The sequence below is a fragment of the Saimiri boliviensis genome, chromosome 14 (assembly GCF_048565385.1).
Source record: "Saimiri boliviensis isolate mSaiBol1 chromosome 14, mSaiBol1.pri, whole genome shotgun sequence".
Classification (NCBI taxonomy): Eukaryota; Metazoa; Chordata; class Mammalia; order Primates; family Cebidae; genus Saimiri; species Saimiri boliviensis.
In genome coordinates, this window is record NC_133462.1 from 17,171,372 (window position 1) to 17,186,084 (window position 14,713).

The 14,713-nt window shown below is 53.6% G+C and overlaps 1 protein-coding gene and 2 non-coding genes across 6 annotated transcripts in view; 1 reads left to right on the plus strand and 2 right to left on the minus strand.

Annotated features, from left to right (window-relative positions):
* Positions 1–141, plus strand: LOC120362935 (U4 spliceosomal RNA). Its single transcript, XR_005578720.1, has one exon. It is a non-coding gene; the product is annotated as a U4 spliceosomal RNA (small nuclear RNA).
* Positions 142–546: 405 nt separating this feature from the next.
* Positions 547–14,713, minus strand: part of SUPT5H (SPT5 homolog, DSIF elongation factor subunit) — a 30,573-nt gene continuing 16,406 nt past the window's right edge. For all 4 annotated transcript variants that reach the window (XM_003943140.3, XM_003943139.3, XM_010330974.3 and 1 more), the window contains 19 exons: positions 13,494–13,583; positions 13,318–13,388; positions 10,895–11,000; positions 10,598–10,691; positions 10,373–10,509; positions 8,951–9,106; positions 8,703–8,849; positions 7,704–7,850; positions 7,477–7,602; positions 6,154–6,238; positions 5,720–5,839; positions 5,535–5,637; positions 5,319–5,446; positions 5,125–5,230; positions 4,529–4,687; positions 4,254–4,422; positions 3,939–4,142; positions 1,043–1,138; positions 547–962 (listed from right to left, as the gene is read on the minus strand). In XM_003943140.3, coding sequence (XP_003943189.1) covers positions 819–962; positions 1,043–1,138; positions 3,939–4,142; positions 4,254–4,422; positions 4,529–4,687; positions 5,125–5,230; positions 5,319–5,446; positions 5,535–5,637; positions 5,720–5,839; positions 6,154–6,238; positions 7,477–7,602; positions 7,704–7,850; positions 8,703–8,849; positions 8,951–9,106; positions 10,373–10,509; positions 10,598–10,691; positions 10,895–11,000; positions 13,318–13,388; positions 13,494–13,583 — 2,388 coding nt within the window. In that variant the 3' untranslated portion in view covers positions 547–818. The remainder of the gene's footprint in view (positions 963–1,042; positions 1,139–3,938; positions 4,143–4,253; positions 4,423–4,528; positions 4,688–5,124; positions 5,231–5,318; positions 5,447–5,534; positions 5,638–5,719; positions 5,840–6,153; positions 6,239–7,476; positions 7,603–7,703; positions 7,851–8,702; positions 8,850–8,950; positions 9,107–10,372; positions 10,510–10,597; positions 10,692–10,894; positions 11,001–13,317; positions 13,389–13,493; positions 13,584–14,713) is intronic.
* Positions 11,464–11,532, minus strand: LOC141581366 (small nucleolar RNA ZL116). Its single transcript, XR_012513958.1, has one exon. It is a non-coding gene; the product is annotated as a small nucleolar RNA ZL116 (small nucleolar RNA).

Below are 14,713 nucleotides of genomic sequence, written 5' to 3' on the forward strand. Positions count from 1 at the left end.
AGCTTTGCACAGTAGCAGTATTGTAGCCAAAGAGGTTTATCCGAGGCACGATTATTGCTAATTGAAAACTTTTCCCAATACTTCACCATGATGACTTAAAATATAGTCAGCATTGGCAGTTTTTGGCAGTCTCTACTGGGATTGAATTTAAAAAAGGAAAACAGACTCCATCTCAAAAAAAAAAAAGAAGAAAGAAAAAGGACCATCAAGCACTATATCCTGCACCACAGGAGGAATTTAGGTTTCCTGGAAGACACTGTGATTTTCACTTAACATAATTCATGTCTGAATAAGATATAATGTCAGCAATCACATGACAAGCTCTGCTCTGATCTCCTTCGGATGTCTTCTCACACACATTCCCAAGAGCCCTCTGGGGCGGGCACTATCACTATTATCTAGATCGGAAAACAGATTTAGGTAAGGCCCAGTTATTTGCCCAACCACAAAGTAAGGAAGTGGAGTGTGCAAATGACCCCACTTAAAAAGAAGACACCCCATTCCCACAGCACGCACACACACACACAAACACACTCCCCCCAAGACTTTTAGACCAAACAGCTTCTTTTTTATTGAAAGACAGTACAACAAAAGCAAGCTGTGGGGTGGAGGTACAAGAAGGTGGGGATCCTCCCCCAGACTCTAATCAGATTCCCATGAGCACCAGGGAGGGAGAAGATGGAAAACTAGAAAGAGAAATAAAAAGAAATCCAGAATGATCGGCCTAGCCCTGAGGCAGGACCTGGTGTCACAGCCAAGGGCCAGGGAAGGAAGGAGGATCACTCTTCATCTGCCGAAGTCCACCTGCCCTGCCTGCTTCAGGCTTCCAGGAGCTTCCCCAGGAAGCGGAGGTTGAGGATCTTGAGCTGCTCATCAAGGTCCATACGGACAATGCCATCCTCACCATCGATGCTCAGCAGGACGCCTGTGGCTTCCCGATCCTCGCCCAGGATCACTTTCACCTGGGGGTGGGGGTAATGTGGTCAGGGTCCATGGCGGTGCCCAACACCCCTCATTTCATCTCCTTGCCCCCTGCCCTTACCTTGTTGTTCTTGGTGGGGGTGATGGGCTCCAGGTGCTCACTGGAAATGCTGACGACCTTCTCACTGTCCTTCAGGTACACAGAGCACATGCCCCCCTGGAGGATGGGGACAGCCTGGTCAGCCTGTCCTGCTCCCAAGACAGGACTGAGGCCCACACTCCAGGGGACACAGGCTCAGGGCTTATTATGAAAACTCAAGGTGAAATGCGGCAGGAAAGGCCACAGCTGGGCCTGGTCCCAAGGCCTGGGGCCTGTGGTACATGTCAGCGTCGGGAGACAGGGGGGACCCAATCAGCAAGAGAAGCATCAGAATGAAGCTAACAGGCAAAAAAAAGATTGCTTCTTGACTCTTCATGTCCCAAACTGGCCTCAGCATTCTTCCCCGCACCTGTTCCTCTTCCTGGACCTCGTCTTGGGGCCCACCCCATGGTCTGCAGGCCCCACCAGAGCACTGGACTTCATCTTGGTCACCTCCCTCACCGACATGTCCCGGGCTTCGAGGCCTGGCCATTCAGCCTGTGAGGATCTCTCCTACCTGCCTCCTGCCTCTTCCCCACAGCCCTGCCCTAGTACAGCCCAACCTGCTCCTGGGCTCCTGGCCCAGTCTCCCAACCCCAATGGATCACTGATATATGGCAACATAGAGAATTCATTCCACGCCACAGATCTGCTCCCACCACTCTCCTACTTAGATTCCTCCATGGCTCTCCGGCGCCCTCTGGACAAGCCAGGTCCTTCAGGCTGGCACAGACAGCTCTCTGGCCTCATTCACCTTCCCTTCAGCTTTTTTTCTTTCTTTTTTTTTTGAGACGGAGTTTTGCTCTTGTTACCCAGGCTGGAGCGCAATGGCGCAGTCTCGGCTCACCGCAACCTCCGCCTCCTGGGTTCAAGCAATTCTCCTGCCTCAGCCTCCTGAGTAGCTGGGATTACAGGTACGTGCCACCATGCCCAGCTAATTTTTTGTATTTTTAGTAGAGACAGGGTTTCACCATGTTGACCAGGATGGTCTCGATCTCTCGACCTCGTGATCCACCCGCCTCAGCCTCCCAAAGTGCTGGGATTACAGGCTTGCGCCACCGCGCCCGGCTCTTTTTTTTGTATTTTTAGTAGAGACAGGTTCTCACCATTTTGACCAGGCTGGTCTCAGGTGATCTGCCCGCCTCAGCCTCCCAGAGTGCTGAGATTACAGGCATGAGCTACCGCCCAGCTCCCTTCGGCTCTTTATGTCACAGCCACAACAAACACTTCAGCTCCCGGAACGTGCCCGGGTCCCCTCACCTCCAGCCCTCTGCACATGTGGTTCTCTCCATTTGGAACATTCTCAACCCAGTCATTTTTCTTAGCTTACTCCTAATTCATTCTTTAGATCTTGGCTCAAATGTCTCCTTCCCCAAGCAGCCCTCCCCAGTTCCCCACTAAATGGTGTAAGGTGCCTCCTCCGGGTTCACACAGCTCCCTTTGCCCTCTGGGCTTCCTCCATCCCAGCTCTGCCCACTCTGGGCTGTCACCGTCTGGGGACACGTCTGTCTCCCATAGTGGAATGTGAGGTCTTTGAGGACAGGGCCTGGAGCTGCACTGGTCTCTGGTGTTTAATTTGATTAATATTTATAGAGAGCCAACAAGGTGCCAGTCCTTCACCTAGGAAGTGGGGCTTCTGAGGAAACAAATACAGGCTTTGTCATCAAAGAACTGCACCAGGGCAAGCTTTAAGCTTTCAGGCAGGCCGGGCGCAGTGGCTCACGCCTGTAATCCCAGCACTTTGGGAGGCCGAGGCGGGTGGATCACGAGGTCAAGAGATCAAGACCATCCTGGTCAACACAGTGAAACCCCATCTCTACTAAAAATACAAAAAATTAGTTGGGCATGGTGGCGCGTGCCTGTAATCCCAGCTACTCAGGAGGCTGAGGCAGGAGAATTGCCTGAACCCAGGAGGCGGAGGTTGCAGTGAGCCAAGATCGCACCATTGCACTCCAGCCTGGGTAACAAGCGAAACTCCATCTTAAACAAACAAACAAAAAAGTTTTCAGGCAACAGGGAGGTTAACATGAAGAATTACACAGGCCTGCCAGAGACAGACCCAAGATAGCCCAGGTACTTCCCTCAAGGGACTCTGTCTCTAGACAAACAATGGGACCAGACACAGTGGCTCACACCTGTAATCCCAGCACTTTGGGAGGCTGAGACAGATGGATCACGAGGTCAGGAGTTCGAGACCAGCCTGGCCAATATGGTGAAACCCCATCTCTACTAAAATACAGAAGGAAAATCAGTCGGGCATGGTGGCATGCACCTGTGGTCCCAGCTACTTGGGAGGCCGAAGTGGAGGGATCACTTGAGCCTGGGAGATGGAGGCTGCAATGAGCTGTGATCACACCACTGCACTACAGCCTGGGTAATAAAGTGAGACTCTGTCTCAGAACAAAACAAACAAAACAAGTCCCTGCCCTTGTGGAGTTATTAAATACATTCCAATCTTTTCTACATCTGTTTTTTTCAGCTATAAATGGAGACTTGCTCAAGTCTGTAATGCCAGTACTTTGGAAGGCCGATGAGGGTGGATCACCTGAGGTCAGGAGTTTGAGACCAGCCTGACCAACATGGTGAAATCCCGTCTCTACTAAAAATACAAAACTCAGCCAGGCGTGGTGGCAGGCGCCTGTAATCCTAGCTACCCAGTAGACTGAGGCAGGAGAACTGCTTGAACCTGGAAGGCAGAGGTTGCAGTAAGCCAACATCACACCACTGCGCTCCACCTGGGCAACAGAAAGCAAGTCCATTTCAAAAAAAAAAGAGAGACTTGAACATGCAGTTAGACACTTAAAAAAGAAAGTAATCACAGTTTAGGGGGCACCAAGGCGAGGATGCCTGCCCACCCAGCACCCTGGGCCCCACGTACCGTGACACTGCGGATGACACCCGTCTGTCCCACCACCTGTGTGTCCAGGTAGGTGTCCCGCACCTTCACCTGAATGTCAGTGGTTACCCAGTCGCTGGAGTTCTGCTCGATGCCTGAGCCTGGTGTGTGAGGGTTGTAGCCACCAGGGGAGGGAGCTCCAGGTGTCATAGGACTGTAGCCAACAGGGCTCGGGCTGGGGCTAGCCTGCAGGGAAAAGAGGAGTATTGTTGGGAATGGTCACTTGGCCTGGCCGACCCTACAGGGCTGAGGCCACCCCAGCCCACCACCCTCAAGGGCAGGCAGGCAGACCATTACCTGATAGGCCATGGGTGAGGGTGTAGGGTGGTAGCTGGCCGGGGAGTGGGTGTTCTGGTAGCCTGCTGGGCTTGGTGCCACCTGGTGGTAGCTCTGGGGGCTGGGGCTGGGCTGGTAGGAGCCTTGTGGGGAGGGGGCAGCATAGGGAGAGAACTGGTCTGTGTTATACCTGCAGAGACAGGAGAGAAGGGGACATTTGTTGGAGCAGGGAGGGAAAAGGAGGCAGTGGGAGGGTTTGGGCAGGGGTAGATGAGGGCAGGCCCCAGCGGACTCACATGGCCGGCGTCCCTGGCGTCTGTGGGTTGTATTGTGGGTTGACCTGTGGGGATGAGGGGTCGGGGTAGCCAGGTGTTTGGGGATTGGGAGTTCCCCCATAGGCCTGCGGGGATGGGGTAGGCTCATCATCGAAGGCATACTCATATTCTTCTTCAGCCCTGTTGAGAGAAAGGTCTGTTGAGAGCAACTGTGGTGATAATGTGGTGGATGCTTCCAGAATAGCCGCCTACACCAGACCCTGAACGGAGACAATTTCATTCTTATGAGAGCCCATCCAGAGGAGCTCCTGATGTTATTTCCCTTCCACAGCTGAAACTGTGGTACAGAGAGATGAGGGTACCCACCCAAGGGCACTCCACCCAGGATTTTTCCCCAAGCCCAGGAGTACCCACAATCACTACTGAGGCTGGGGCTGGAGAGAAGGCCGCTTTGCCCCCACCCTGCCATGCTATGCCTCCTCCTTTAAAGGCACCAGCCTGGGGCTGGGAGCAGAGAATGCTGCATGGGCCCCAGAAACCCCTCCATCCCCCAGACACCCAGTGTGACTCTTCACACACACCAACACACACCAGAACCTGGAGAACCCTGGACTCACCGTGATGGCGTGTTGGGGTTGTTGGGGTCCCAGGCCCCACTCTGCGCAGGAGTGCGGCTACCATCATGCAGGGGCGTCTGCGAGCCATAGTGTGGGGTGCGACTGCCTGGAATGTGGGAAATGAGTGTGTTTATCAGTCCTGTCCCTTCTCTAGGCACCCCGGCCCCTCCTCCCTGTCCCCTGCAGGCACTCACCATCCTGGAGGGGTGTCTGTGAACCATACATGGGCGTTCGGGAGCCAGAGCCATACATGGGCGTCTGAGAGCCATACATGGGCGTCCGCCCATAGGTCGAGGTCATGCCACCCGGGCGCCGTGAGCCCCTGTAGACACAGAGAACAAACGCGGTGAGCACGACCCTCTCACTGCCCAACAAGCCCCATCCTTGCCTTCCCTAGGCCCCGCCCGTACACCGTGGTGAGCCGCTGACGGTCCACAGAGATGGTCTGGCAGGTGGAGTGCAGCTCCACGCGGGCTGTGGACTCTGTGGCATCCTTCACCACACCAATGTAGCCTGGTAGGGGGCAGGAGGTCAGGCCGGGGAGGCTCTCCTTCACCACGCCCCTCCCCAGGCCTCCACAGGCCTCGCAGGTCACCTTTGTAGGGCCCCTGGGAGATGCGCACAGTCTGGCCAATGAGCTCGTTGTCCCTCCGGCCCCGGCCCCTGCTCATGCCGCCACTGCTGCCACCTGGGCTACCAAAGCCACCACGCTGACCTGGGGATGGGGGAGAATGTCACTGGTTCCCCATGGCTGGGCCCACAGCCAGGACACCATCCGAATGACCCCTTCACTTGCTTGACTCCTCCCTACCTGCGTTAGGAGCCTCCCTAGCCCACCCGCTATCCCTCGCCTTTTCTACGGAAGCCCTCACCATTCTGGGCCGTCACTGCGGGGTCTACCCTCCTGAGGGTGGTGAATCCCCTAATAGCAGGGCCCAGCCCAGTGAAGGCACTCACTGTGGGCTGAACAACCAAGTTCCTCCCAGCTCTCTCTACCCCGCACATTCCCGTACCCTGAAGCCCTCTCACCTCCAGCACTGGGGTGCATGGGGCTGCTGATCCGGGGACTCATAGGCGCAAAGCCACCCACGGTGAAGTTGGTCACATCACGTGGCTAGCAGAGAAGCAAGGAGTGAACTGCTGTGCAGGGGATGGGGGTGGGAGAGCCTGGGTGACAGCCCCCAGTCCCCAGACCACACTGAATGCCTCCACGTGGGAACAGCTCCTGCAAAGATCTGCCTTGTCACCACCCCTGCCTCCTTCTGGTGACAATGCCTCAAAAATTTGCTTTGGGGAAACTGCCACTCCTCTGCCATTGTAAGCCCGTCAATCAAGACGCCTGGGCTTCCACTGGCCAAGGAGCAAGACTAAAACGTGGCTAATTAGGAATTTAAGCCCTTAGCGACACAAAAACCACAAACCAAAGGAACTCAGCATCCCATCTGCAGGACCCTGAGGAGACCACCCAGCCACCCACACCCCAGGCCTGAGTTCCTCTGTGACACCTGGTCCTGCACAACTTTCCTATGAGCCCACCTCAGGGCCTTTGCACTTGCTATTCTGCCAAAATGCTCACTCTCCATCCCTTCATTCAGGTCTCTGCTCCAATGTCGCCTCCCAAAGAGGCCTTTCTTTACCCTCCTCTAAGCAGCAGCCCTGATCGCTTCCTGCCTCCTGAGCCCGTTCTGTTTTCTTCACAGGGCTTGCCATCACCTCACACTGGACAGTTTATCTGTCCGTCCATCTCTAGAGTACCAGCTCTGGGACAGCAGAGATTTTTCTTTTCTTTTTCTTTTTTTTTTCTTCTTTTTTTTTTAAGACTCCAGCTCTGTTGCTCAAGATGGAGTGCAGTGGTGTCATCTCAGCTCAATGCAAGCTCTGCTTCCTGGGTTCAAGCGATTCTCCTGCCTCAGCCTCCCGAGTAGATGGCATTATAGGTGCACGCCACCATGCCCAGATAATTTTTGTATTTTTAGTAGAGACAGGGTCTCACTATGTTGGCCAGACTGGTGTTGAACTCCTGACCTTGTGATCCGCCCATCGTGGCCTCCCAAAGTGCTGGGATTATAGGCATGAACCACCACACCCAGCCTAGCAGAGTTGTTTTTTGTCTTGTTCACCCACTGGTTCTCCAGTGTCTGGTACCTTACAGGTGCTCAGTAAAATGAAATGAATAACTTGGTGAACAGCTCAGAATCCCAAATAAACCTTCTCACTCTTTGCCAAGGACCTGATAATGACACTTGCTCTCCTAATCCCTCACAAGCCCAATCTCATTACTTCTGAGGCCAGTGGAGGCTGGAGAGCCGAGCCAGGTACCCGATGCCCAGGATCCCACCATGCCCACCTCACCTTTGAGCCCCCAGCCAGCACCAGGTGGCGGGTCTTGCAGACAAACATGCCCCCGTTCTCCACCAGTTTCTTGCAATGTAGGAAGGCAAAGCTGCGGAAGAGATGGCGAATCTCCCCCTCTCGGCCCTAGCCGGGGAGAGAAGGGTCACTCTTTTGACCACGTCCCTCTCACCCTCGACCAACCGAATTCTTTCAGATACAGTTCAAAGGCAGGAACTTGTACTCACTGAGTGGGGGCCGTCAATGACCTTGACGATGTCTTTCACGTGGATGTTGTTCTGCTCTGAGTCCAAGGCCACAGCAAAGCGGTTGTCCTTCTTACGGGTCACAGCCTGATGCCTGACTGTTACCACCTTCCCGTACATGTTCAACACCTATGGAGGGAGAGCAGGGAGACTGTGGGGTGAGAATGGGAAGGGGAGACACGGGACAGGGGTTCCCTAAAGTGGGATGATCCGTCCTTGTGGGAGACGATCCCAAGCTCCACAGGGCATCTCAACTCCCTGGCTGCAGGAAGGGCAGGCAGGCAGGCAGGGTGCCACCCTTTAGGTACTAGGTCAACCAAAAATGTTCCCAGTCATTCTAAAATATTCTTTGCAGGGAGACTCTACTCCCTGATTGGGCAACAGGGACCTGACAGATGGAGGAAGGGGCTGATAGCAAAATCATAGCTAATTGTTCACCCATTACTCTGGGTCAGGCCCCTAAGATTTCACTGAAGCCTCAAAACTTCTTCTGAGATGGATTCTATCATGATTTCCAACTTACAAAGGGAAACTCAGGCTCAGAAAGGGTGAGTCACTAGCCCAGGGTCACACAGCACAGAAGCAACAGAGCCGAAGTGAACGTGGAGTCCAGGGTCCTAAGTACTGTGTTCCATGACTCCCACATCCGTGAGGAAGGGGCAAAAGCAGTAGGGCACATGTGGCACTCCATCCTTGAGTGAGGCCAGCCACCAGGGTAAATATCTAACTTCAGGGAATCATTCACTATGAACTGTGAACAGAGTAGACGCTGCTCTCATTTCCATTTTGTAGGCTGGGAAACAGGCACAGGGAGGATCAATGACTTGCCATGTGCCCACTATCAGCCAGTCAGATGTGAGTGACAGAGCCAGGTCTGCAACCCAGAGGAGTCTGGGGTCTCTGCCACCTCCCAGGATGAGGAGCTGAGGGACAGGAAGCCTCCTAAAAGCAAGTCCCCACCACAGAGCACAACACACACACCTGGAAGGTTTCCCGCTCTAATCGCACGATGACACCCACAGTCTGGGGGTCCAGCTGCACCAGTTCGCCCCATTCGTGCTGGCCCCCAACATCCACACCCGATGCTGTCTCTGAGCAGAGCTGCAGGTCGCGGGGGAGCACCTTCAGCTGCCGGGCATAGTGAAAGGGGTGAGGCCTGGTCCAGGTAGCTCACCTACCTGGGTCTCCTCTTGGCACATCGCCTTCCCCCGACCCTTCCATCCACCTACCTCATGCATGGTGAGGTCAGAGAACAGGATAACGAAATTCTCCTCCACCCGCACGATGAGGCCTGTGTCACCCTCGAATCGGCCAGCAATTACCTTCACGTGGTCCCCCATCTTGAAGTATTTCCGAAGTTCCTGGGCTGGGAACTCCAGCATGTCCTGGGGGATTGGGTGTGAGGACAATGGCAGGTGAGGGGAGACCACCACAACCTGAATGCCCCTCCTGTCTTCAGAATCCACTCATGTTCTCAAAAAACCACTCCAGCTCACACCACCCACCCTGGACTACCTTAGGCCACCTGGATGATCCCTCAGACTGCACCAGAAACAGCTGACCCCAGACACAGGACACCAACCTGGACAACCTTTACCCCACAAAGAGACAGCCTGCCCTCGAGACACATGATGCCTGCCTGGACCCACACAGAGAGAGCCTGCCCCTCAGACACAGAACCCCCACTGGACAGCTTCTCAGCCCCACCCAGAGACAGCCTCACCCCACACATCACATTGTACCTGCACAACCCCTCAGACATCACACACACACACACACACACACACACACACACACACACACACAAAGCAAACAAAACTAAGCACCCACCTCAGATTACTCTGTTACACTTTCAACCCAGTACTACCCAGATATCTTGCTTTTCAAACAAGATAGACCAAGTCACTCTCCAGAGACACACACAACCAGGCAGGCCTGCTGGTGATGTGGCCACAAATCAGGACACACCTCTTGGATGTCCATTTCTTCCTTATTTATTTGACAAAGTCTCACTCTATTGCCCAGGCTAGAGTGCAGTGGTACAATCTCGGCTCACTGCAACCTTTCACCTCCCTGGTTCTAGCAATTCCCCTACCTCAGCCTCCCAAGTAGCTGAAATTACAGGTGCACGCCAGCATGTTCAGATAATTTTTTATTTTCTGTAGAGACAGGGTTTCACCACATTGACCAGACTGGTCTCGAACTCCTGATCTCTGGCAATCCGCCCACCTTGGCCTCCCAAAGTGCTGGGATTACAGGCATGAGCCACTGCCCCCAGCCTCTTCCTCCTTTAAATGTCCACAAGCAGGCGCTGACACACACTGTCCTCCCTCACACTCAGGATAGAAATGTAGAACACATACTCCATACATGTGCAGCCTAGTCATCCCCAAAGATACACAACCTAGCAGTCCCCTGGGGACAGAAAGGACCTACATGCCAGGCCCCCCAAATGTAACCAGACATCCCTTTCCCCAAATCACAAAAGCAGGCCTGCTGCCCACCAACCCCAAGCTGCACTCAGAGTCTCTCAGGCACCTGAGAACACTAGAAGGGCCTCAAATTACCCTCCTGGAAACCAGGTACCACCAGGCACACCGCCACCTCGACAGCCACATACAGTCAGACGTCCCTGAATACCGGGCACCCACCTTGAGGTCTTCGTGCTTGGGCATGATGGTGATCTTGTTGCCATCCACACTGAGAATCTTGCCCTGCAGGTTGATGAGCTCACCCTCACAGACCTCTACATTGTCCCCGGGTTGGAAGTTGTGCTCCCGCTCCTTCCCTGCAGGGGCAGCAATGCAGCTGATTCAGGGGCTGCTGCCACAGGCCGCCCCTGCCCCTTGGCCCAGGTTACAGAAGGAGTCAAATACCTGTGCTCTCAGTCACCACCTCCAGGTCGATGCCCTCTGGCTGGTCCTCAAACTTCTCCAGTTCAGAGAGTGTGGGCTTCACACCCTCCGTGATCTAAGCCCCCAGGGGAGAGGGGAAGAGAAGCAAATGGCCCAAGGTCAGTGCAACAGCCCAGCTGAGTGGGCTGGAAAGATGGTTAGCGAACACTCCTAACTTGAGGAGTAGGACAGACCCAGATAACCCACCACCCAGGGCCTGGCCTGCAGAACGCTCACCCCACCTTCATTACCAGTGCCCCTCCTGTCTGGGACCCTCACCACAGCAGACATGGCGAAGCTCTTGAACAGAAAGCCCTTCCGGCTGTAACGGTTCCCCTCAAAGATGAGGAAGTCACCATCAGAGGCAACATCGCCCCCCAGGGACCTGGGATTTTATGGGGGAGAGAAGATTAGAAGGGAGGGTCAAGAAGAGAATCTTACTGTATCTCAGTCTTCTCAGTTGGCAACAGCGGGAGAGGACCACAGGTGGACTGACCCATCCCATCCCAGCACACACCCTCTTGGCAGCAGTGACTTCTCACAAACCTCAAAGGCCCACCTCCCTGTACTGCTCCACTCATTCCCTGATTTATCTTTCACCAGAGCACTGATCCCCATCTGACAAGCTAGTGTTTGACCTGTCTCCCTAACTAGCACGTCGGCTCCAGAAGATCAGGGATGTAACAGTCACTAAATTTCACCAACAACAGTGCCTGGTATGCAGGAGGTGTGCGGTAAATATTAGCTGAACAAAGTTTAACAGCATCAGACAACGACACCAGTTAATATTCGTAGAGTACTCCAGCCTGGCCTGCACATTCAGGACCTCACAGACTCCTGCTCAAATCCGTGACATCAGTAACTGCTCATTTCCAGGTGAGGGAATGCAGGCTCAGGAAGGTCACACCAGACGCCCAAGGTTGCCAAGCCAGTCTTGACAGGATTCAAAAGCAGGCAGGTGGGATTCCCAAACCTGTGGCTCCTGGCCCTGAATGTGGAGTAGGGGCCACTTTGTGTCTATTCCATGTCTCCGGGGTGGGGAAGGAGCCTCCTCCACTCTCCAAAAGGGAAACATATGGGAGGAGCAGGTCAAGTTCCTCCTACACTCACGTAATCGCTCTCCCATGGTGAATCTGGGAGAGGGGTCAGCATGCTCTGCTGGGCACGCTGGGGTAGTTGGTCAGCTGGCTTGCTGCGGGGTGGGGAGGGGAGCATTACGGTTTGCTCTTTGCAAAGAGGTGCAGTTCAGTCAAGACCAGTGGTATAAATGGGTCCAAACTCAGGCAGGTGAAGTATTAGCAAGGCCCTTGGTGCAGACTGAGAGGTGCATTCCACAGCTCTTCTTTTTTGAGACAGAGTTTTGCTTTTGTCGCCCAGTCTGGTGTGCAATGGCACGATCTTGCCTCACTGCAACCTCTGCCTCCCAGGTTCAAGTGGTTTTCCTGCCTTAGCCTCCTGAGTAGCTGGGATTACAGGCATGTGCCATCATACCCAGCTAATTTTGTACTTTTAGTAGAGATGGGGTTTCTCCATGTGGTCAGGCTGATCTTGAACTCCTGAACTCAGGTGATCCACCCACCTCGGCCTCCCTAAGTGCTGGGATTACAGGCATGAGCAACCATGCCCAGCCACCTCTTCCTTTATCTGAAGGAAAACCTGACTGGCTGAACTACACAAATTTAGTTTCAGAATAGGACCAGAGGGAAGCGTGTCACTGGCACCTCATGTTTCTCCATCTCCTCTCCTGCCCTTCCTGCCGGAGCCCTCAGTTGGCCCCGAAATGTTGAAGTTCCTGGGCTGCTGCTCCAATTCTCTACCCAGCTGGGGGATCCGGGAGGCGTCTGAGGGAAAGGGGCTCCATATCCCCCCATCTCAAGTGAGCATAAGCAGATCAGGAAGCCTGACAAAGTAAATCCCATTTCAATATGTCACACCAGGGATCACACTTACTATGTGCCAAGTGCCTTCTGGGCATATACACATACTAATTTATTTAATTCTCACTACAATCTATAATCTGAGGAAACAGAGGCTGTTTTCCTCAATCTTTTAAAAATTTTTTTTTAACTTTTTCTTTTTATTATTTTTATTTTAAAAGATGGGATCTCACTATGTCACCCAGGCTGGTCTCCTGGCATCAAGCAAGCCTCCTGCCTTAGCCTGGCAAAGTGCTCCCTTGAACTACATCCAGCCTCATCAATCTTTTGGCTTTTTTTTGTTTGCTTGGTTTTGTTTTTTTGAGACCAACTTTCATTCTTGTTGCCTAGGCTGGAGTGCAACGGCTCAATCTGATCTTGGCTCACCGCAACCTCTGCCTCCTGGGTTCAAGTGATTCTCCTGCCTCAGCTTCCCGAATAGCTGTGATTATAGGCATGCACCAACCACACCAGCTAATTTTGTATTTTTAGTAGAAACAGGTGCTCAAGCTGGTCTTGCGCTCCTAACCTCAGGTGATCTGCCCACCTTGGCCTCCGAACGTGCTGCAATTATAGGTGTGAGCCACCGTGCCCAGCCCATCAATCTTTATAGCAGAGGAAACTGAAGCACAGCCATGTGGAGTGACTTGCCTGGGGCTACATGTCAGGCTAACCAATTCACAGACTAACCCGTGGCGGGGCCCCCGCTGTGGAGGAACCTGCAAAAGGCACATTCTGCACACCAGCCCTGGGGACCCAGCCCAGCCAGTCCCCAAGGACACCCACCTGATCTTCTCAGCATCAAACAGCCTCTGTGGAGGCCGCTTAAACTTCTTCCTTTTGGCAAACCAGTCTTTCTATGGAGGAAAGGGGTATGGGTGGTAAGGGTGAGGGAGTGGGACTTGGCCACCAGCGGGATGGAGTGCACCCCCTCCCCCAAGGCCACAGATTCCCCTGAGTACCAAGCTCATGCGGGCCTTGATGCGATCGTAGTCAATTCGTGGGACCATCTTCAGGGAGATGGTGTTCTGGCTGGGCTCCACGTAGTCCACCTGAGCAAAGCAGGCAGGGCGTTAGCAGGGCCCCACCCTCCTCCCTGACCCCAGACACAAGAAGGGCCAGGAGATGCTAGGAAGAAGGGACATAGGATGGTGGGGAAAAAACCAGGCTGCCAACAACTTCCAAAAGTCCCGCTCTAGCCCATTTTTCCCCTTAACTCTGGCACTGAGGAGCCACTGCCTACTTGATATCTCCACCTGGATGTCTAAAGGTCCCTCAAATCCAGGACAATTGCAGCCAAAGCACTGATTCCCCCACACCTGCCCCTTGTGGCCGCCTCCCACTCCATTCTTCCCTCTGCTCAGGCACCCAAGCTGGGAGCCACGCTTGACTCCTTTCTTTCTCCTACACCTACACCTGCTCTGTCAGCAAATTCCAGCAGCTCTGCCTTCAAAATACCTGACCTCTTCCCCTCCTCCACTGCAGTCTCGGCATTCCAAATCCAAAACCCAAAATGCTCAAAAATAGGAAACTTTCTGAGCATCAACATGATACTCAAAGGAAATGCTCACTCTCGGATTTTCAGATTTGGAATGCTCAACCAGTAAGCATAATGCAAATATTCCAAGGGCTGAAAACATCTGAAATCTGAAAAACACCTCTGGTCTCAAGCATTCAGGTAAGAAACACTCAATTTTATCACGGTCTTGGTCCCGTCCCAGCAGCACTGCCACCTGCGCTACAGCAGCAGCCTCCTCCCTGGTCTCTGTGCTCCTGCCCGTGGCTCCCTCCAGGCTATTTCAGGGTTTCTCAGCCTTGGCACTATTGACTTTTTGGGCCAGGTAATTCTTTGCTGTGGGCAGCCATCCTGTCCATGTTTCTAGCATTTCTGGGTTTAACCTGCTAGACACCATAACCATCAACCCCCTCCCCAGCTGACAAAACCAAAAATGTCTCCAGACATTACCCTGGGGAAACATCACCCTGACTTGAGAACCAGTGGTCTCGTCTCAACACAGTCACCAGAGAAATCTTATTAACACTCAAGTCAGCCTGTGCCCCTTAGAGCCCTCCCATCCTACTCCAGTAAAAATCAAAGCCCTCCGATGGGTCACAAGGCCTTGTGAGCTCCCTGACTCATCTCCCACCATCCCTGCTGCAGCCAGTGACCGCCCCATCCTAT